The 23,683-nt window shown below is 33.6% G+C and overlaps 1 protein-coding gene across 1 annotated transcript in view; it reads right to left on the bottom strand.

The window, feature by feature from the left end:
* Window positions 1-23,683, bottom strand: part of LOC129217467 (peptidyl-prolyl cis-trans isomerase FKBP8-like) — a 66,746-nt gene that overhangs the window by 15,797 nt on the left and 27,266 nt on the right. The window contains exons 4-9 of the mRNA XM_054851770.1: window positions 23,553-23,660; window positions 22,617-22,691; window positions 21,111-21,141; window positions 15,287-15,373; window positions 7,062-7,151; window positions 1,588-1,665 (exon numbers count right to left, since the gene is read on the bottom strand). Coding sequence (XP_054707745.1) covers window positions 1,588-1,665; window positions 7,062-7,151; window positions 15,287-15,373; window positions 21,111-21,141; window positions 22,617-22,691; window positions 23,553-23,660 — 469 coding nt within the window. The remainder of the gene's footprint in view (window positions 1-1,587; window positions 1,666-7,061; window positions 7,152-15,286; window positions 15,374-21,110; window positions 21,142-22,616; window positions 22,692-23,552; window positions 23,661-23,683) is intronic.

Here is a 23,683-nt window from a genome sequence, read left to right as displayed (position 1 = left end):
AAACATTTTCACGTTAGAACACCAAAACCTTATATCATAAATTCACCAAAGATTGCCTAAATTAGTGTTTTTAAGACTCCAGTTTGATTTTTTTTTTAAACTTCCCCCTCCCCACTTTTACATCATTAAAGAGAGCCTAAAACTTTTTGACTTTTAAATTTTTAAGAGTTTTGCAGAGGAGAAATATCGAACCACTCCGAGCTTCAAAAACGGTTTTCAATTCATTTTTGATATTTTATGCTGGAGTCCTTGAGTAGCCCCCCCCCCCCACTCCTCTCAGATTATCCAAAATATAAACGTTTTAAGACCTCAGTATCGTGGGTCAATTTGCGGACTTACCCTCTTTGCAAGAGCAGCGTTTTTTTCACAAACTCGTGCTGCCTTTATTTTTCTCCTTTCCTTTCTCTCCCCCTCCCCATATTTCTATTCTAGCGAGTATTAGATTCAATGACATTGGAATTTAGTGATTCCTCAAGTCTTTGTCAAAAATGCAGGAACGGTTGCCCATCGGTGCTTCCAACCAGCTTGAAATTTTTCCTCGATTATTTCCAAAATTCCCAATTTCATTAAAGTATAAAAAATCCCTGAGTTTCCGTTTTACCTGGTATGCGGATGCCCTTTGCCGTGGCGAAAACATTTCATCTAGTCAGCAATCACTCTCATTCGGTGGTTCAGATTCAACTCTTAAGACATTTTAAGAGCGTACATAGCTTTCATAAATGCGTGTAAAGTTTGCAAAAAAAAAAAAAAAAACACGCGCAAATGAAAAAAAAAAAAAAAAAAAACGAAAAGATGATCGAAAATAGCATAAGAAAAGGCTAAGTTTTCAATTAGAGTCGATTATTTCGAAAAATCGGGAAGAATAGCGAGCAACTCCTTGATCTGCAATGCAGTGAGTTTGAAATAACAAAGCTATACCTAAAAAAAGTCACATGGCGCGAGTCGAAAAGCCACTCCTCCAAAAGTACGTTGCAAACGAAACAAGCCCATGGCGGAAAACCGAGAGAATGTCGATGTAAATTCGTGTTTATGAACGGTCCAGTAATATATTAAAGCACATTTTTCAAGCACTCAAATTTTCCTTTTTAAGTAAAAACTTAGAGAAAGTCAGCGAATTTATTTCCGTCCCGACCTCCGTCTCGGAAATTTTGTCCAAGACGGAAATCCGTCCTGAGACGGAAAGTCTTGCACCCATGATCCTTGAATGAAGAATTATGCAATAATTTTTACACATAGGTGATGAAGGTCAATGGAATATTGACACATACTACTTATTTTAATTTGTGGATTATGTTTGTTTTTAACCCCACTTAGGCACTGTCATGCAACATTGTTTTTTTCAATTGATTAAATAAGTTTTCAGTGTTTTTTTTTTTAAATTTTATTAACATTTTATAAACTACTAAACAGCATAATACTTAGTTTCATTGCAATAAATATTTACAAGTTTCTTTAGATTTTTAGACTATAATTTAAAGAAACTGTTCACAGGTATGAGTCAGAATTATAAGTAATTTTTCTTCAACTTAATTTATAGTATTAACAGTTGCTCAAAATTACAATACTCTTATAGTTGAGAAAAACTACCTTGGAATCTGGTTCTAAAGCAGCAGCAGTTTTCAAACAACTAATGGCATCTTCTGTCTCACCTAACATTGACAAAATCTAGAATAATAAATCATTACATTACAATTGTACAATTAGAAAACACCAATATATTAAACACCAACCTAACTACAAATATAACCTACTTGTTTCTGTAATTGAAAACAACATCATTACCATTTTTGCTTAATATATTCCTAAAGAATATACAGAACAATAATTGTTTGGTTTTATCTATCAATAGTAAAAAAATAAGTATCATATTCATAGGAAGGCAGACATAAATAATTTTCAACGTTGAACCAACAACTATACATTCCAAGAGAAGGATCAACAAGAAGTGGAACATCATTTTTTTATAACAGTATGTTTATGAAAAATAGTGTGACATGCAACAAAGGAAGGGAAGAGGGTAAGGCAATGTGTAACTTTGTGACACATTGAAAAATGCTGAAAGAAGGTGTGACATCATTCATGGACAGCCCCAAAGCTAAGAAATAACGAGAGAAAATGTTCATTATTTAACAAATATCTCTGCAACATATTAACTACTTATTTACCAGTGTTAGCATCATTGAAATAAAAAAATAGTGTTTCAAAAGGTATTCAAAAAGTTATCACAAATTTGCAAACTTTTTTTTAATTTTAAATTTTAAAAATATTTTTAAAAAAGAAAAGAGTTGATGCACTATGAATAAACAATTTCTAAGAACAACATAATCCGCCCCTTTGTTGATGATTGTTAATGAGAATTCATGCTAAGTTGCTATTGTATGGTTTGTACACAAAATTGAAATATTTTTCAAAGTGTATTTAAGGACTTCTCAAGGATAAAATAATTTTCCAAGGAATCGTTAGGACTATTTGAAAGAGTGAACTTTTCTACAATAATAAATTAACAAGTGTTGATTTGGTTACAGTTCACATAAAAGTTTCAGCATTAAACAAATCCATTTACCCTACACTATTAAAGCTTCAAAATCAAACTTTAATAGATTCTAAGGATCAAATTAACTACCACTGACTTATAAGATTGAATAAGTAATATTTAAAAATTAAAGACTGATGCAGAATAAAAATTTGCAAAATTTCAGAAGACATCTCAAGTTCTACTGTGACTGAAGTTAGGAAACATATGATATTTTTGCAATGATTGTTTGCGTTATACAAGCCATGATTTTTAATGTACATATATATTTGGCATCTAATCTATTGTTAATAGTCGCATGCGATTCAAGAGTACCAGTATTTCAACCTGCATATTCGGCAATAACAGTGCTGATTGATGTGGCCAATTATTTAATAATTAAAATAAAATTAATAAAATAAGTGAATTGTTAAAACAAAAAATAAAATAAGCAAATTTAAGGTAGCAATGTTAAAATAGTCCCCAACTTTTAAAATATTTGTAAAATTATCAAGATGCAAAAGGATTTGGATTTCAAATACTGCATGCACACTTTTCGGCAAAGCATGAGCTCAATGTTAGCGAGTTTCAAAGACAAGATTTTTATTAAATGAGTCAATTTTCATTGAGAAAATTTAGTTGAGTGAAAGATTTAAACAAGTCGATTCTTTCAGTGGACTAAATTTGTCACTAGAGTTTTAAAAAAAATCCCCAAAACAATCTGATTTTTTGGGGGAAAAATTAAGATTTTTGTAGTATACAAAAAAAGAAAAAAAAAAAAAAAAAAGAGAAAAAAAAGAGGAAAAAAAAAAAAGAAAATCTCCTCAAAAATATTTTTACAACTGTTTTAAATGTACCTTTTTAAAATAAACCACTAGATTCAAAGATACACATTTTGATATTTTTCAAGGCTTAAAAGCACTTGAAAATTAAACTTTTTCAAGCAGTTTTCAAGGTGTTTTAAAAGCGTACAAATGATGTATTCACTCACAATTTACTAAGCAATGTAAATATTCAGATGCTAAAATAATTTTTAAACACAAACCAAATGAAATAAATTTAAAATTAACTTCTTCTCTGTTCTTTTATATAGTCATGTATCATGCAATTATTTTTAGAAACACTAAATTATTAAGGACGTCCCATTTTAAAAAAAATACATGAAAATGATAAAAGCACGAAGGAAAATTCATCAAATTTGATCTGGTCTCTTAATATACAGAAAACAACATTATTATTTATGTACAGTTGTTAAGTGTACAGAATATATTAATCTCTGCTTTAGCATTTCAAACACTTTTTTTTTTAACCAAATTATAAACATTAAAGAAAAGAAAAGAGAATGCTGTTGATAATTTGTATCAAGGTATCTACTTGGAAACAAAAAGGGTTTGTGACATTAATTCTATGCCTTGAACACAACATGTTTTCTAAATATAAATGCAAAACTTGAGGACATAGAACAGTTTTCCCACATAAGATAATGTGCATTATTATACTACTCAAAATATTTTTACATAAAGAAAAATTCATAAAATACATGAGCTTATTTCAATTTAAGGGGAGAAACCAGTTTAGGAGGCTAAAATTTTAGTGTTTTTCATGATTTTTTTTAAACAGGAAAGAAATAATCAAAATTTCTTTAAACTTAGAGAGTCTTAGATTCATCTTTTTTTGAAGTGCACTCAGTAATTTTTTGAAGTCATTTCTACCAGAATTAGTGGCATTAGAAGCTGCTGTCCATGGAAGGTCCCCCATCAGGATTTGTTGCTGGTAGGCATTTTTGAAGCCACAGATTTTGTATGCAATCATTACAATTTTTCTTTCTCATAAACAACATATTTTCTAAGAATATGAACCTGTCATCAAAAATGTTGAAAATTGCACATTTCTGAGGCGTTTAATTACAATGTTATGTTTTTCTATCTTTTTTTTTTTCACATGTCTTGCATTATTATTATTTTTTAATTCATAATATTATCAAAGAGTTAGGTTCATACAGAGTATAATTGACTAAAGAATATGCACATAAATTTTCAGAACGATTGGTCAATAACTCTTTGGGTTAGAATGCCCACCAGTTGAAAAAAAGTTGTTTTGAGAAAACATGTTGGGGAAAAAAAATGCTGTGAGCGTTTCTGAATCTCCACAGTCACTTAAAGTGCTCATAGCAATGGAACTAATTGGAATTTTTCCCTGAAATTTTGGCAAAATTTTCTTGAATAGTTTTACTAATGTTTTCTGACATAAAAAAGTGAATATTTTTACCCTTCTAAACTGAATAAAGAACTTAGCCCCATCCTTAGTGATATTTACATGCATTACTTTGAGGTCAAGTTGTTTCAGAAACTACAGTTTCAATTCTATGTTCGCTATGTTGATGACTGTTTTGTTCTTATGAACCACGGTCAACTAAGCATTGATGATACTTTATCCATTTTAAATTCCATTGATCCTCATATTCAATTCTCTTGTGAAAAAGAACAGAATAATTGCCTTCCATTTCTGGATGTTCTCGTTTCTCGAACTGAGTCCGGTTTTGAAACTACGGTTTATCGTAAACCTTTTGCTGTTTCCTTACCCCCACATAGATTATCGTCTCACCCTCCTAATCAAAAATATTCAGCTTTCAACACATATGTTTATCGTGCAATGAATATTTGTTCTTCACCTGAGCTTCTTAATGCGGAACTTAACTATATAAGAGCTGTGGCTGTTGATAGAGACTATCCGCCCACCTTAGTTGATTCCATTTATAAAAAACTTTGCAAAAAATCTCAAAATGTTGTTCTTAATAGAACTTTTAACACTAAGAATTTAGTTGCTCTGCCTTTCTTCACTGGTATCAGTTTTCAGGTTGCTAAGATTCTGAAGCGATTCCAATTCCAAGTGGTATTTTCTCCTATTAATAAACTTTCTTTCTCTTCTCTTAAAGATTCTATTCACCCTCTTAATTGCTGTGGGATCTATAAAATTGTTTGCAATTGCGGACTCGGATACATCGGACAGACCCGCCGTTCTTTGAAATTTCGGTTAAAAGAACATCAAAGCTATGTGAGAAAACAACAGCTGAATAAATCCAGTATTGCTCAACACTGTTGGGAATCGAATCACTCTTTTGATTTTAACTCTTATCAAATTATCCAAAAATGCCCCAATTCGTTGGATCTTGATTTTTGGGAATCTTTTCACATCCTGAGGAACCGTTCTAATTTAGTTAACGATCTTACTGCAATTCCCTATTTTTCTTCTGTGTGGACTCCTTTGTTAAAATTGGTTTAGATTTTCTATTATTTTTATGTAAACGTCGTACATTTCTTACTTTTATTTTTTCATTTTTTGCTTTCTTATTTCGTTTTGTGATTAACTAATTCCAATATGTTTATCCTTCACTCTGTTTTTTCTGCATTTCTCCATTTGATACATTGCTTCCATACATAGTTTTTCCCGCTGGTAAATTTATTGCTAATTTATTCAGAGTGGTTTCATTTTTGGACTTTTTGCATTGTTTATGGGTTTTCTTTTAAAATTTATTACTTAACGGTTTTTTCCTGATGGAATTATATAATAAATTTTGTCTCCATGTGTCATTTTATCTTTTTTGTTTTGTTTAATTTCTATTTTTTGATATTTATACTACCTCCTGTTCCACCGTGTTGCTTTTCTCGGATGACTTTTCATCCAAAAGCTCACACTTCTTTGCATTGAAAAAGGTGTTCCTTGTGACACCGAAACACGTGTCTGCAATCATTTGCAAGTTTTGTGCTTAATAACGTTGGATTACTGACATTTTAACCTTCTAAACTGGTTTCCCCCTTAATTTCCTACTAAGACAAACCCAATCTTTTTGTTTTGTATTAATTATTTTTTTGAACCAGTAACTGTTTTGTGACAAATCTAACTGTATAAGGTACAGTTTGAAAAACATAAAAAAAAAAAAAAAATTGTGAAGTTTTAACATTTAATTGAAAATATAAATTAATAAATTTAAACAAAAATATTAAAGCCACGTCTAAACATAAACTACTTAACTAATTTTGATTACCGACACATTCAAGGCTCATCCTATTTGAAAATCTATATCCTAACAGTCGATATAAATCAAAAATATGGTATTAATGGAAATGAAAAAACTGATACACAAGTTACATTAATAATAGAATTTTACAAAACCAACACTATAATACATTTTGTGCAAAACATAGCAAAGAAATGGCAACTTTGCTAATTGTTCCCTTCATGTTGAAAACTTTCTTGATTAAACGGAATTGTAGATATTTACAGAATTTCAAAGAATCTTTCTTCCTAACATTCAACTTAAGTAAAATACATTTCAAAATGACAAAGAAAGAAATAATTAAAAAGAATTAAAATTTTAAAGTTAAGCTGCTATTCTAATAAAGAATTTCTAAGTTTGTTCATTTAAAGTAGGAAAATTTCTTATGTCACACTAAGGAACACAAAAAATTGAAGAACAATGGAAATAACCACAATTAATAGAAATGCCTAAAAATATAATTCTAGATATATATATATATTTAAAAAGTACCTTTCCTTTCCTAAAAAGTGCTTTAACATTTTTAGGTTGAATAGCTAGGACAGAATCAACAGATTTCCGAGCAGCACTGTAGGCAGACAACTAAGGAATAAAATACAATTAAATTACACTACTTTTTATTTTAAAAAAAATGCAGAGAGAAAAATGCAGTTTTAAAAAAATGCAGAACATAAAGAAAAAAACCCATTATAAATAAATGTCATACTTACTTTCAACATACCACACCCCGGCAAGGAAAGTGACACCATTAATTTTTTTTTATAAAAAAACAGCATTGAAGAAAATTAAGGTTTTATGCAATAAGTAGTTTCAAGTGATTTGATTTCAAATATTACAATAAGCTAAAAACCATTATGATGTTATGTTTACTGGCTAGCTTTTGTTGTTAAAATTAATAATGCATATTTAAAGTATGAAATTTTAACAATTTGTTACTATTGATTATATTGTTTTTACTCCAGCAGTTATCTAAGCTAACTTTGTGTGAGTTTTGTGGAACGAAAAAGCATTAAATTCGGATTTAAAATTAATAGCAAGTATGTTTTTCTCCAATTTTGAGTTGTGTCACTTTCCTTACCGGGTCACAATATAATGCTACCTGAATATTCCCTTTGAATGAGTTTGTAAAATTTTTAAACATAAAAAGTGAGAAATTATTAAGGGTCATGCATTGTTATATGAACTAAATACAGTAGAGCCTCGATAACTCGACATCCGAAGGGAACATGAAAGCATGTCCACTTAAGCAGATGTCAACTTACTGAGGTTCCATAATTTTAATTTCAAAAGAGTTTCTGTATCACTTACTTACTAGTGCTTAGCATTCAGATAAAATATAACAGAAAACAAAAAGTCTTGCTCACGCTTGTTTGAAAAACATGCTTCATTTTACCTTTTTCTCAAGGACTACCCTGGGTACATTTATTCTACTCCTTCCTAACCTTTTATTATTGCACTACCAGAACAAAGTGGTGGTTGACTTCTCTTAATGAAAGATGCAATTCTATGAAAGTGCTTTCCAGAAAAGGATTGACTGATCAAGAAACTACAGTCTAAAATTCTGAGAAAAGGTTAATATGGAAGAATGTTGGTAGCAAAAGTTGGACTAACATAGCAATCAGATGTTGGCTTATAGGGGTTCCTGCAAATGTGTGTCAAGTTAGAGAGGTTTTAGCCCATTGAAATTAGCAATGGTCAAACCAAAAGAAAAATAAATGTTGAGTTATTCATGTGTCAAGTTACCAAAGTTTCACTGTATTCTAGGGCAAAAGAAATGAGCACTTAATTTTCAACAGAGAAAATGATGATCATCATACGGATTTATTCCTTGTGCGGGTTTTTCTTAAAGAGCCAGATGGTCCAAGCGACATGTATGGGACTGATCACCAACAAGTTTATCCTAAGCCAACTATCTGAAATGATTTTCTAGTTGAAATATGCATTGTTTGTATTCAAATACTTAAGACTGCTTCAGACACAGTCAATTCAAGAATTTTCTGCCTTCAGTTTCAAATGATTCAAAAAGATGACTTTTGCCATAAGGTTCATGTATCAAATCATCTTCCTTACGATTAGTGAGTGACATTAAAATATTCTAATTTATTGAAATCAACAAACTTAATAACTCCTAGGGCTAAAAGTAAACATGAAAAATTTAATAAAAAACAGTAATTTAGCAATTTTATTAGGTATTTACAGATCTTTAAACATCTTATCACTTTTTATGATGTGAGGCACTCATTTACAGTATGTTCCAGTTTGCCACTCTTCGTTATTTTCTGTTCCAGATGCTTGACCATAACATTTTTACTATTTCATCTTTATCATCAAGCTTGGGGGTGAGCTGGTTGATCCTCGTCCTGCCCCTGGATAGCTGTTTTTGTTAACGGTGAACTGAACGCCAGCACTCCGTTTGGTGACCGGAGCAGAATAGTCGCAACGTAGTCCATGTGTGTCGTAAAAAGTGACTAAAATGGATACCCAATCTAAGGTGTGAGGCACCGTGCTGATGGATGAGTGGCATCTGGGTTTTCTGATGTCTCAAACGGTCCCCTCGAGGAACCAGGCGAAACCTCGTTGTATCCAGCCTTGCACCTGTACAGGGAGGCTATGCGGGTGTCGACATTTTTTCACCTCCCAGTTCTCAGGTTCTCTTATGGATAATTCGATTATAAATAAAGAAACAAAAAATGATTTGGAAAATAAAAACAACAAAAAAAATGAAGGGTTGGGTTCTTCTGCTGAAGGTACCCAATCAGCCTGTGAAATGGCTCCTATGGAGCTGGATCCTGGCGTAAAAGGTGTAACAAGCAACCTTGCTGTTGGAGGCGGCGAGGATGCAGTTCTGCAATCTGCCAACTCTGCAGTAGGGGGGCAGGGTGCACCTTCAAAATCACAAAAGCGCAGACAAAAGAAAAGAAAGCAGGCACGGGAGGCGAAAGCTACTGGGCCAGCCATTCCTGAGAAGGTTGGAGGAACCAAACGGCTTCGGTCGGAGGTTTCAACCCCTTCTCCTGCTCAAACTACCACAGCTAAAAGAGTGAGGACAGGTCACTTGCTGACCTATGCTCAGGCAGCAAGTATGTTTAAGTTGGCTGTCATTAGAGAAACCTATCCAAGGGAGAGGTTATCCCAAAATGAGGCGGAGAGGATCCAACTCGAAATCCTCAAAAGAACGGATCTGATCCCCACTGGGGAGCATACGCCAAAAATCCAAAGGGCTGTCGCACATGCTGGTGCATTGATTGTCCATTGTGACGATACTGAAACCACTGTGTGGCTCTGGAACATACTCAATGGCAATGTTGAAGTTGTTGGTGGCACTGCACTAAAGGTTGTCTGGGCTAATGAGTTACCAAAGCCTATTAAAGTTGCCTTCAAAACCAAGGATGTCTTTACTAGAGATGCAGGAGTGTTGCTTAAAAGAATCAACAGATTAAACTCTGAGTTGAAATCTGAGGAGTGGCGTTTCATCCACAAAGTGGAGGAACAATACACCATAAGATGGATCTTTGAGGTTGATCTGGAGTCTGCTGAAGCAATCAAAAATGCTGATTATGGAGCCTATACTGGCCTTGATTGTGGTACCTTCAAGATTCTGAGTGATCCCAATGTCAAGACCGGTGTGGCTCAAGTGGAGCAGGCTTCTACATCAAAGGAGCAGGGTCCCTCTTCACAGGAGGAAACCCCAAAGGTAAGCAGCTCTGAAGAAGAGAGTACTATGCTCTCTCTTAGTATGTTAGAATATGATTCTGGCTCTGATGAGACTCTCACGCCTACTTCGCCTATGTCGCAGGATGAGACTTTATCTGAGTCTAAAGGGGTGGTGGCTGTCAAGCCTCCTTAGTATTTATTGGGCTTTTGCCCCTTCTCTCTTTTTTTTTTTTGCTCTATTATGATTATGGGCATTAAGATAGCATAGATTAATCTTCACCATAGCCGTGCTGCTTCTGCTCTTTTAAGTGGGAGGATGGCTAGAGGCGATTTTGATATTGCATTGATTCAGGAACCTTGGACCAGACATGGTAAAATCCTTGGTCTAAATGTTAAAGATCATAAGTTGCATTATGATCTTACCTGTGCTAGACCCAGAGCCTGCATTTTTGTTTGCACTAGGTTAAATGCACTTAATCTCATTAAGTACTTGGACGGAGATAATGTTGCTGTCAGGATCACTTAAGGAGATGTTAGACACAAGGAAGAAATTATCTTTATGTCGGCTTACTTACCTTTTGAAAAGCAAGAACCTCTCTTTGAGAGTATGAAGGCACTCATTGAGAATTCTAAAAAGTAACAATAAGAAGTTCATCATCGGTAGTGATGCCAATGCTCACAATGTTGTTTGGGGCAGCTCTGATTGTAACAAACGTGGTGATAACTTGTTGGAGGACATTTTAATGTATGACCTTTGTCTTTTAAATAAGGGCAATGAACCTACCTTTGTTACATGCAATAGGAAGGAGGTTATTGACCTTACAATCTGCAACAATTCTTGTGTTGATCAGGTTACAGATTGGAAGGTATCTGATGAAACAACTTTATCTGATCACCGACTAATCTCTTTCTCTGTTACAGGTCTAAAGAGACATACTTTCCCTTTTAGGAATCCCAGGAACACCAACTGGGAGACCTTTAAGGAGGACCTCAAGTTGTCAATTCACGGTTTGTCTGGTAAGTTTAATTCATTATTGGATTTGGAGTTGTCTGTTGGCCAGTTGCAACGTGCCATTCTCCAATCCTACTACCAGAACTGTAAGGCTAATGTCACTGACTCGCCAAGGTCAGTTCCTTGGTGGTCTAGAGAGATCAGTAATCTACGTAGCAAATGCAGAAAGCTCTTCAACAGAGCTAAGAAGAATGGTGATTGGGGTACTTATAAAAGCACCCTCACTGATTACAATAAAGCCATCAGGGATGCTAAATATGCTTCCTGGAGGAATTTCTGTGATAATATTAAGGATGTTCCTGCTATGGCCAGAATTACAAAATTCATGACCAGAGACGGGAATTGCGACCTAAATACACTAAAGCGCACTGACGGTAGCTTCACTGAATCTGGAGGTGATACCCCAGCAGAGATGCTAAAGGTCCACTTTCCCGGTTCAAATGTTATAAATGGCCCACTCCCTTCAGCCACATTACCTGTTAGATGGTGTACAAAGTGCAAATGGGACTGTGCTAGAAGCATTGTCATTTATGAAAGGGTTCTTTGGGCAATTAACTCATTTAAGCCTTTCAAGACTCCTGGTATGGATGGCATCGTTCCTGCCCTTCTTCAAAAGGGTATTGAGGTTCTTGCCCCTGTACTCTGTAGGATTTTTAGAGCTTGTATTGCTTTCGAGCACGTTTCAACTGCTTGGAGGCATACCAAGGTTATCTTTATACCAAAAGTTGGAAAAGATAACTACTTTGAGGCTAAGTCTTTTAGACCTATTAGTCTCACCTCCTTTTTATTGAAGGCTTTGGAGAAGTTGGTTGATAGACATATTAGGGAAACAGTGTTGAAAGTCTCCCCTCTCTCTCCTTCTCAGCATGCTTGTCAGCCTGGCAGGTCTACTGAAACTGCCTTATATAGTCTCTCCTTTATTTTGGAGAAGTCTTATAAGGACAAGGAGTTAGCTCTGGCTGTCTTCCTTGATATTGAAGGTGCCTTTGATAGAGTCCCTGTTACTGCTATCTTGAGAGCCCTTGCCAGTAGGGGTATTGATGTAACTATTGTAATTGGATTGAAAATTTGTTACGGTATAGGTTTGTCAATGCCTCTCTTAGTGGTGTCGATTTAACTGTTCACGCAAATGCTGGATGTCCACAGGGTGGTGTTCTTTCACCTATCCTTTGGTGTCTTGTTGTAGATTTGCTGCTTGAAAGCATTACTTCTTCTGGCCTTTTTTGCTGTGGCTATGCTGATGATGTGGTCATTATGGCCAGAGGCAAGTTCTTAGACACTGTCTCCTCAATCCTATCACATGGTTTAAAATGTGTGGAAAGATGGTGTCATTCTGAGGGTCTTTCTGTAAATCCTCTTAAGACCACTATGGTTGCTTTTACATGTAAAAAGCAATCCAGGTGAGTAATATTACTTTTTTCGGACAAACTCTCAGCTGCGCTGACGAGGTCAAGTATCTTGGGATCTATTTTGACTCCAAGATGAACTGGAAGAAACACTTCACCCACTGTTTGGCAAAGGCTAATAAAGTCCTTTGGTCTTGCAAGAGAGCTATTGGTAGAACCTGGGGGCTCAGCCCCAGTGTTATCCATTGGATCTACAAGATGGTTATCTGTCCCATCATTACGTATGGCTCTATTGTCTGGTGGTCAAGAACTAAACTTGACATTGCTAAAAATGAGCTTAACAAGCTGCAGAGGTTAGTCTGCATAGCCATGACTGGCTGTATTAGGACAATGCCTACTGCTGCGCTGGAACTATTTTTAGGTTTATGTCGCTATGCGGATTGAAGCTGAAGCTTTCCTGTGTATGGAGAGGCTTCAGCCTGAAAAACAGAAGTAAACTTGCCCAGAGGACAGGAATATTCAATACCATCGCCGGGACAAAAAGTCCCAGCCCCAGTCCTTTCATTCATCTTAGAACCATCAAGTACTTTGATGAGGATGTACTTACTCATCCTCTTTCTGGCCTGCCAAGTGACTACATGCTTGGCGAGTATGCTTTTGATAAGCCATATCAGGTTATCTTTCCTTCTAGGAGTGACTGGAGGGATGTTACCTTATCTCATGGTAAAGATTGCACTCTCTGGTACACCGATGGTTCTAAGATGAATGAAAGGACTGGGGCTGGGGCTTTTTGTCCCGGCGATGGTATTGAATATTCCTGTCCTCTGGGCAAGTTTACTTCTGTTTTTCAGGCTGAAATTTATGCTATCCGGGTGTGTTGTGGTATTTGCCTGAGTTGTGGCTATAGAGACCGTTGTGTTCATATATGCTCTGATAGTCAGGCTGCCTTAAACGCACTCAAGAAGGTTGTTATGACATCCCACATCGTTTGGGAGTGCTATAATTTGCTCTGCAATCTTGCAAAGCAAACAACAAAGGTTACCCTTTGCTGGGTACCTGGACACTCTGGAGTGCAGGGAAATGAAAAGGCCGACTATCTTGCTCGGAATGGTTCTGATATCCGTTTTGTTGGCCCTGAGCCAGCAATTGGGATTTCGAAAAATCTTATTAGAACTGCTGTTTTTGATATTTTCGGTAAAAAACAGTATAATAACTGGCGCAACCTTGATGGACAGCGGCAGGCGAAAGAACTTAATAGAGGTTGCCCTAGTATTAGGGCAAAGGAGCTCTTAAGTCTGAACCGCAACAGCATCAGAAGAGTATTGGCCTCCTTACTGGTCACTGTACCTTGAAGCGCATCTTACTATTATGGGCGTGTCTGATGACCCAATTTGTAGAGGCTGTCGCTTTCATGAGGAAACTGTTGCACATATTCTGTGTGATTGTGAGACCTTTTCTGCCTATAGGTTTGAACACCTAGGCCGCCACTTACTTGATCCTTGGGAAATCTATGACATTCACGTTAAATGCCTGCTAATCTTTGCTACGGCTACTGGTCTCTTTTTAAGATTTTTGTTTGGGGTTTAGTACAATAGACCTCTGGTCGCAGTGCTTGGCTCTGCTGAGCCCCCCTCTTTTTCATTTAATTTCATTCATTCATTTCATCATTAAGCTTGGCATCAAAGCACCTTTTTGTGCCTAGCCCTTTTCAAAAACTTCTCCCACACAGCCCTCTTTCCATGTATGGATCTCCATTTTTTATTCTCCACTGAACTGAAGTCTATAGCAGACAGTCTCAATATCCTTTCTTTTTGATAATTATATTTACAAGTAGGGTTCGCCGATATATATCATGATATATACCACGATATATATCCGATATTTAATTTGAAAATATGATATTTTTTATATTTATTTTTCGAAGTACGACATTTGCGATATGAAAATTAAATGTACTAATCATACTAATATTTTTTTTATTGTTAGAAATAATAAAAAGTAATAAATTCATGTAACATATTAATGCATCATTAATATAATGTAAATAATATAATCTTCCTTCTTTATTTTCTATTCATAAAATTATTAGTAATGTAACAATTTTAATTGGTCAGAAAAGAGAAAAAAAATGTTTTATGGATGTGTACTGACTTATGCATATTTTTTATTTCTGAAGTACACAAAATTTAAAAGTAGTTAACCAAAGAAAAATGAGTAAAGTATTTAAAGCTTATGTAATTCAATTACAATTAATAGAAATGTATCAGTTATGCTATATTTTATTTCTAATAGATTAAATTATCACATTTCAGAAATGATTGTAATAAATATAATTTGTACTTATGTCATTCAAAGTACATAAATTTTTATATAAAATACATATTTATGATTATAAAATAATGAAGGAAACATTAATTTTAAAACTGATGCATTATAGTAATAACATAAGAAAAAAAACAGCAGTAATTTGAGGGAGCAGTTACTATTTAATGACTTAAACTTGTGTTGATTGAAAATATTGGATAATATCAAAATATCAGATATTTTCGAAAATATCATGATATTTTCAAACTGTCACTACTGATAATTAAACTTCAAGTGAACATAATAAGAAAGAAGCTGACAAGCTGCATCCTGATCAGAACTTATTCGAAAAAAATTTAGTAATTAAAGAACTGTGTACATAATAATTATAAAAGAATTACTTTCAGATGAGTAGCAGCAGTGTTGTTATAAACTTTTAGCCTCAAATCCACTACTTCTTGGAGCTCTGCATTTGACGAACCAGAACACTACATGAAAAGAAAATACATGGCTATAGCATATTTTAATCATACAACATAATTCTACATTTAAATAGATACAGTTATTATCGGAAATTTAAAAAATAACAAGTTTAGTAAGTATCATTGTTAATAAAGCCTATGGCAAATCTTTATCACTTCAGCACATCAGATTATATTGTCGCCTCAGAGCAACAATAGGATATCTTAGCGTTATTCCTGCGATTAATCGTCTTTCTTAATGTTGCTCTGAGTCGATATGTCAAGAACTAAATCATGGCAACATCATCTGCATATGATTAGCTTTCATAAATAAAGATCAATCAACTGGTTGTTCACTAGTATGACACAAGCACAAAAAGATGAAGAACATTTTTTATTAGCCGTAATGTAATTTCTTACATTTATCTAGCATTCATTATAACAACAGCTTGTATGAGGTATTTTATTCTTTTGCCACACACTGTGCTCAATCTTTACTAATAATAAAGCTGAAAGTCTGGATCTCTAGATGTCTGCATGCAGGGCCGGATTTAAGGGAGGGCAGGTGGGGCTACTGCCCGGGGGCCTCCACAACAAAGGGGCCCCCACAATAAAATTTTTACAAAATATCCTAACTTTCACGGGTCGAAAATATCGGATATATATATATATATATATATATATATATATATATATACATATATATATCAAAATATTCAGATATATATCAAAGTATCGGATATTTTCGAACCCTGATTAGGAGCCTCCACACTTCCGAATCCGGCCCTGTGTGCATGTCTGTGACATGCATAGTGCCTGGACCGTTCGGCCGATTTTTATGAAATTTTGCACAAAATTTGGTTAGTAGTTTGCTCTATGGGGGTGTACATTTCAAAGCTATTATTAGAATACTAAATTTTGTTCCTTTTCTATTCTAATTTTAAGAACATTTTCCAGAGCAAATTATCATAACATGGGCGAGTAAATTACCATAACGTGGACGAGTAAATTACCATAACATGGACGAGTAAATTACCATAACGTGGACGAGTAAATTACCATAACGTGGACAAGCAAATTACCATAACGTGGACGCGCAAACTAACATAGCAAATTGGCGAGAAATTCATCATCCATTATTTGTAAATATACAGGTGAACCAAATGACCTTTTAATTGTCTACTATGGGCAAAGCTGTGCGAGTACCACTAGTGTTTTCATAAAAGGTTTCAATAGATTTACTTCTAAAATACAAATTAAAATATAAGATCTGACAAACGTAATACAGTAAACTTCCGATTATCCCGGAATAGGGTGGCTCGCCAACTGCAGATAAGCAGATAATCCGTAAACTGGTTAAAACGATGCTTGTGCACGCAAAAGCTTGAAAATACTAATAACACTTGCATAAATTCAAACTATAGCTTAAAAAGTATATGTAGAAATGTATGTGAAGATTAAAAAAGGATAGCTCATTATTGTGCAGATTACACACATACACCAGCAAATTGTGCAACCAGATGACCTGCATCAAATGAAACTAAGTTACACCAAAAACACACAGGGGAGAAGTGGAGAATTTTTTGATCCAATCACTCGTTTACTTGCTGAAGTAGTGCTGATCTGAAATTTTGTAAGTGGGTTAGATCTGAAACTTAGTAAGCAGTGTCAGGCCTGGATTACCCAATAGGTCACCCTAGGCCCTGGCCTAGGGGCGCAAGCTGAAAAGGGTGCACATCATAGCAAAAAAAAAAAAAAAATTATAAACAGCTTGTTGAAAAAAAAATGTGACAGGCTAATAAAAATGAAAAAAAAGTTCAACTAGAATAGATTGCAACCAGCCCATTAGGCAGAAATAAGAGCAATTGGAGGATAGGGAAGGGGCCCCCTAAAACACCCCCCCCCTAGGTGGGAAACTCAGTTAACAAATTAATAAACTTATGCTTAAATAATCAACTGAAAATTTTACTTTAATTCCAGAAAACAAAGATTCACTCTCTCTAAAGATGCAAATTAGCATCTTAAATACAGGGGTGCCCCCCTAAGAGCAAGAGTCCACCCCCTAAAAACCATAAATGTTCATAAGATATAATGGCACCAAAGCGTGCATTATTAAATTATTAATACACTGTAACCATATTATTGTTTGTATTTACATGTCTCTCTCCCATTGACCATTAATTTTGTACATTGTAACAGAGTTTTATGTTGAATAATACAGCTTTTTTTATGCAAGAAACGGTAATATATAGTTAAGAAATGGTTCAAAATAGTGTGAGAGGTGTTTACAAATGCCTAAAATTTTTTAGTGTGTTTCTAAAAATCCAAATTCATACATTTTTCTACTACGCTAAATTTCAACTTACGCGAGAGGAGTAGTGAAATGCATTTCTCCCGCAAGTCGGAACTTGATTGTATTTTAATTTTCAACACGGCCGCTCCTCCAACTTCAAGTGCTTTGATATGAACCATTTCAAGGTCGACTTTTCACTTCAGCGTGTTAAAGCAGAGAGAGTGAGAGAGGGAGGGAGAAATTATTGGCAACATACCATCAGCAGATTCGCGAAGGAGAGGGGGGACGATGCGGGGGAATGCCAGAAGCTAGGTTTGAAGAGGTATGGTCGTTTTTGAAGCAGTAATTAAAAGAGAAAGCATCATCAAAAAGTTTATGAAACAGTGAAAGCTTTAACTGTAATTTTTGCAAAAGTAAATTCAAAACTAAATCCTCATTTCGTACCGGATAACCCCACATCAACCCCGGATATCTCTCGCATTTTTACCGGATAACTGCCTGGATATCCTGCAAAAAACTGTCGAATATCCAGATCCGGGGTGGCTTGCCGGATCGGATACCTCATAGTTCCGGATAGTTAAAAAATCAGCCGGATAGGCCGGATACCGGATAGTTACCAGATATCGGGTGCATCCCTAATTTGAATACTATTTATTACACAAAATAAGACCAAGTTCTTATAAGCTTTAAACAGGAAACATGTTAAAAGCTTGGATACTTATGAAGTGGAAAAAAAATGTTACTTAAAGATTTTACTTGAGAAAAAAAAAGTTTGTTGAAAAACAGAACCTTGAACAGTCAGATGAAAGCAATGCAATTCTAGCTATAGACAGGGAGTTGAGAGGATACAGTAAATACTGAATTGGGTTGACGAAAGCCTTCAAACATGGAACTAAAATGCTTATAACTTGTATTTAATTCTACTAAGGAATTTCGAACAGATGCTACCTTCAGCAGAAAAATCAGCATTAATTTGCACAAGTATTTTTCAACCCCATATTAGAGTATTTATGTGAAAATTGTGTCTTAAATTGTCAGCAGATCTCCTCAAAAATCTGCCATGAACATCACAGCATCATGCTGTTTCTGGATTTGGGGTGCTGGGAATGTACCCTGAATAATCCTGACAGTCGACTGTTTTTCAACAAAATATATGCTCATAATCTAAAAATACTAAAAATGAAAGAAAACCAACACTTAATGAGAAACAATGGTTCCATTCTAGGACAACATTGTAGGGAATTATGATTCAAACTGTAAGGTACCCGAGGCTGTTGATGATACCAAAAAGGGAAAACTAAAACAAATGTACGCAGAAAGTTTAAAGAAAGCAGTTGAAAAACAGATTAGGAAAGGCAAATTTTCAAAACTTAAGGTAAATACTAGGTGACTTTTGGTTCATTCTCTTGTCGCTACTGAACAGTTCAAAAATTTGACTCTACTTCGTATTTTAATTTAAATGTTTTCCAAAGAGCAAAAATCAAAAGTGTACTCCAAATGGTAAAAAGTTTTAAACTAAATGCATTTTCTTCAAAATCTCTTTTTTATCCCTATATCTCTCAAATTTTCTGAAGTATGTTTTAGGAAATCTTTCAGGTTCATTTGACCATCAGAGTCAAAGACTTAATTCATAAAGCTATCTTATTTTTGCTTGTTTTTGTTCTTTTAAGGTTCTGCCATTACCTACTAAAGTCACCTTTTTTGGTTGAATTCAAAATGTTAAAAAAAAAAAAAAAAAGCATAACGACGTCGACTAGCATACCAGGAAATTTGAATTTTCCGGCATGTCACATAATTTGAAGTTAAATTTGCAACAAAACAAAAGTAGATTTCCTCATTCAGTTCCAATCAGAAAGCAAAAGCAAACCACTGCAAGGAAAAAATTAATAAATCCTGAAAGTAACATACTTTCAAAAAAAATTGTGTATCGCATAAATATGTGCTTGGTATTTGGTCATTATTAACGGCTTTAATTATATGCCAATAAAGTAATCAATTCAGATGCAATCATTGTTACTGGGATTTGTTCATACTTTTTTTAAATAAATTATTTTAGGTTCCTTTTAGAGAGGGAAAATTAGTTTTTATTTATTGAATAGCTATAGTAAATTCTTTAGCACTGGTTTAGGGCAGTAACTTACTACCTAAATATTTAATTACTTTTAATTTAATTTTTATAAAATTATTCATTAATAAACAATATTTTTTTGTTAACATAACAACTGACATTGCATTCTTACAAAATTCAACTGTTTATAAAAACTAAAAAGATATTTATGAAACCTATATTAATTTTTAAGCTGAGCGTATATTTTCTAAAATATTTTTTCCCCCTAACCTCGATTTTTCCGGCATAAAAAGGACCAGGCAAGTGTTATTGAAAATTATATTATTATATTAGCAAGCGCACTCATGTACAAAATATTGTGCCACAGTATTACATTTCTGCAATGTGTAACTAGATCTAGTTTAATTCCCATCTTGTTATCAGAAACAATACAGAAGATGTGCTACAAAATTATCAAAAAGTGGCACAAAGTTTGCACTTGACCATATGCAAGTTGTAAAAAAATGCATAAAGGCATTCTAATTTCTTCAATAGCTTCTTTTTTGAAAATATACACAAGCAAATAATTAATTTAGTTTCTGGTTAAGTTTTTGGAAAATAACATTTTAATATTTGTTTTGCCAATACTATAAATGTCTCCTCATGTTAAGTTTGTGTCACGGTTGTTTTATTAAATTTTGCTTATGAAAAATAGCAATTAATATAACTAATTGTTCACATATTGAATTTATTCAACACATTTTTTTCCAAACATTGGACAGAATAAGAGAACTTAAATGTATGAATTATTAGATTATTTCAAACAAAATAATAATAGAAACTGCAATTACCATGCTTGATGGGTGTATTAAAGCATTTTCGGTTTTACACATGAATTTTCATGAAATAAGTCAGCAGCTGTCAAACGTTTGGAAAAATTAACGGAAATTAAAAATCTGGTTACCACATGCCGAAACCTTGAGAAAGGTTTAAAAAATAGCATGTTTTTCTTTCTTTCTTTTTTTTTTTAAATGGACGTTAAAACTTAGAAAATAAGCTGAAAAATAAGCAAAAAATGAAATCAGTTTTACGGGCTATATAAATTATCTTCATTAAAACCATGTATCAATATCTTATCAATCAGGTATCAATACTGACACAGAATAGTATTTGGCAATTGCTTATACAAAATTCATCTTTTTCATATTTTGTCCCATTTAAAAATAAGGAACAGTAATACTTCATACAGATAACAGCATGCCACATTAAAAACACATTACAAGAGAGCTAAACTCACCACTTTTACTCAACAAGAAAGTATTTCTGAAAAATGAAAAAATTCTATCAAAACTATTATTGACTGATATGAAATGTTACTGAAATGTAGCTTCATTAAGATCATCATCATTTCAAAGTGAACTTACATCTCTTAGACTGTCAAGATATTCAGCTGCCCTACAAAATAAAATTGGAAAAACGATTAAGGACATAGTTATATAAGAGCACAGTTATGTTTTAAGTATATTTTTCACACAAAACAATTATAGATAAGTAGCCAATTCTTTTGTAAGATAGCTATTTATCAATAAATTTTTCAGCTTGCTCTTTATATAATAAAAACAGAAGTCTTTTAGGCATTTTTTTTATATTTACACAAAAAAATCTCCAAATTGCGGATTAAGTATTATTGGAAACTATAGTGTAAAGTGATTAATCATCACTGCATTTTTGATCCCAGCAATATTACACACAGGCAGATTCAGTGTGCTTGGAGAAATACATAAAAAACATGTACCAAACTGTACGTCTATGTACCAGTTTTTTTTTTTTTTTTTTTTTTGAAAAATGCATTAGAAAAATATTACAATGTGCTACATCCAGAAATGTATGCACACAACCACTCCACAGGGTGCATGCAAGTCTAAATATGTGAGGTTGATATCTTAAAAATTCCCCCACCTGCAAAGATGGATAGACGTGAATTAAATAGATTTTTTGTTTTGAAAGATTGAATTCAAGGTCATACTTCTTTCTTGTATTTTTGAGTTTTTTTGTGACCTTAGATCGATGGGGGAGGGGTTGGGGAGTAGGGATAATATTTTTATTTGAAGGGCTCTTCCTCTTGGAGGTCTTTACAGCTTTCGGAGGAGTGCAAATGTTCTTGGGGGCACAGACCCTGTTGTAAATGTCCACTTTTTACACCACATGAAATGTTACAATTATTGTGTAGAAAATGTAATCATTTAAGCAAAACTATGGAAATAAATTTTTTAAATAACTTTTGGTAATATTGAGTTCAAAAATGAATCCAGTGTGTATTTCAATGATATGTTTTGAATAACAAATGCTATAATTCAAGTTAACTGCTTGGAGTTTTTATTTAATTTTCTAAACAATATTTCAAATAGCATACTTAATTAGTATCATAAAATTACATTATTATTTAAAATGATTTGAACTGAGGCTATTTATTCTAAGCACTGTTGTAAACTATCTTTCAATGAAGAAATTTTTTTAAATGAAATTAAGAGCCTTTGAAAGTGATTATGCTCAATTACAAAAAATATTTATGTTTTCACAATTACACAACATTTCTTTGAATTACTGTTTCAATTATGCATTCAAGAAAGCAACAAAATTAAATTTTGGCACAAGTAAAAAAAAAAAAAAGAAAGATAAAGAGGGGAAAAAAGAAAACTTAAAAAGGAAATTTTTTAAAAGACATTAGTTATTAAAACAATAGGAGAAAATTAATACATGAAAGGGATAAGATATCAGGAACAATATGTAAAACATGCACTTGGTTAACAGAATATGAGATTCTGTTTAACAACATTGATGGGAGAAAAAATTGAAATCAATCCCTTATTGAGCTGGGTATGAAATAAAAAAAAGCTGGCTCAATAACAATATAGTAATGACGTACCTACCTTTCATAACATTGAATGGCTGCCAGATATTCACCTCTCTCATAAAAATAGTTCCCTCTGATACGCTTGCCATTTCTAAGTAATATAGAATTCAAAAATTTAGATGAATCTGAAGTTTTTGTGTATAAAAAGGTAAACACATATAAGGTAAACACACCAGTAGTGGCCAGAGCTAAGTAGTGCTTCAGTAGTGGCCACTTGAAGGTTTATATTTGAAAAACAAGGATTCCAGGTTTCCCAATGGATTTAAAAGTGCCCAAGGTAATATCTCCCGCACATTTATTGCACTTTTGAATCCATTTTCCAAATGGAATACTATTTTTTCAGATCAAACCATAAAATGGCGGCTACTGAAGCACTGGCCACTACTGGTGTGTTTACCTTACTTATTAAGTATAAAATTCAAGTAAACAATATGTATTTATAAACAATACGTATTTTTTTTTTGGAATAAAAGATCTTTTATTGCCAGAGAACTTTTCTGGTTTCAAAATGTAAATGAACAGTTTTTAATAAAAACATGATTGAGATTAAGTATATTTTAATGATAGTAATACAAAACAAATAGTTGTTACGTTAAATACTGTTATAAGCTTTAATGAAATTACATAACATATTACTGAACACAAACTATTGCAATAACAACCATTTAAGTAAAAATCTACCTTTGTAAATAGAAATAACTTATGCACAATAAAAGTTCAGACTAAAGGAGCATACCCTCCATCATAGCATACCTCAAAGAATACCCTCAGTGCGGGAGGGGGGGGGGGGCACATCCTTAACGAGTCCAACAAAGTGAAATAAACTAGCACTAAGACTTATCAACATTGCAAATATAATTTTTCTCAAAACCAAGCACTTTCTATGACATTTGAGATCATTGCATTATGATTATGATTGTAGTATTTTAAACAAAATAATATGTAATGATACCCTAATTTTAAGCCTTCCGAAACACTTAAAGAATCCTCGTTGACAGGTTCAATATCTTTAAGCTCAATTTCACACTCAATAGAGGAATCAGGTGGCACATCAGGTTCTCTAAAAAAAAAAAAAAATCTATA

Source organism: Uloborus diversus, chromosome 2 (genome assembly GCF_026930045.1).
Source record: "Uloborus diversus isolate 005 chromosome 2, Udiv.v.3.1, whole genome shotgun sequence".
Classification (NCBI taxonomy): Eukaryota; Metazoa; Arthropoda; class Arachnida; order Araneae; family Uloboridae; genus Uloborus; species Uloborus diversus.
Note: the sequence above shows the minus strand (reverse complement) of the source record. Positions and strands in the feature narration are given on the sequence as shown.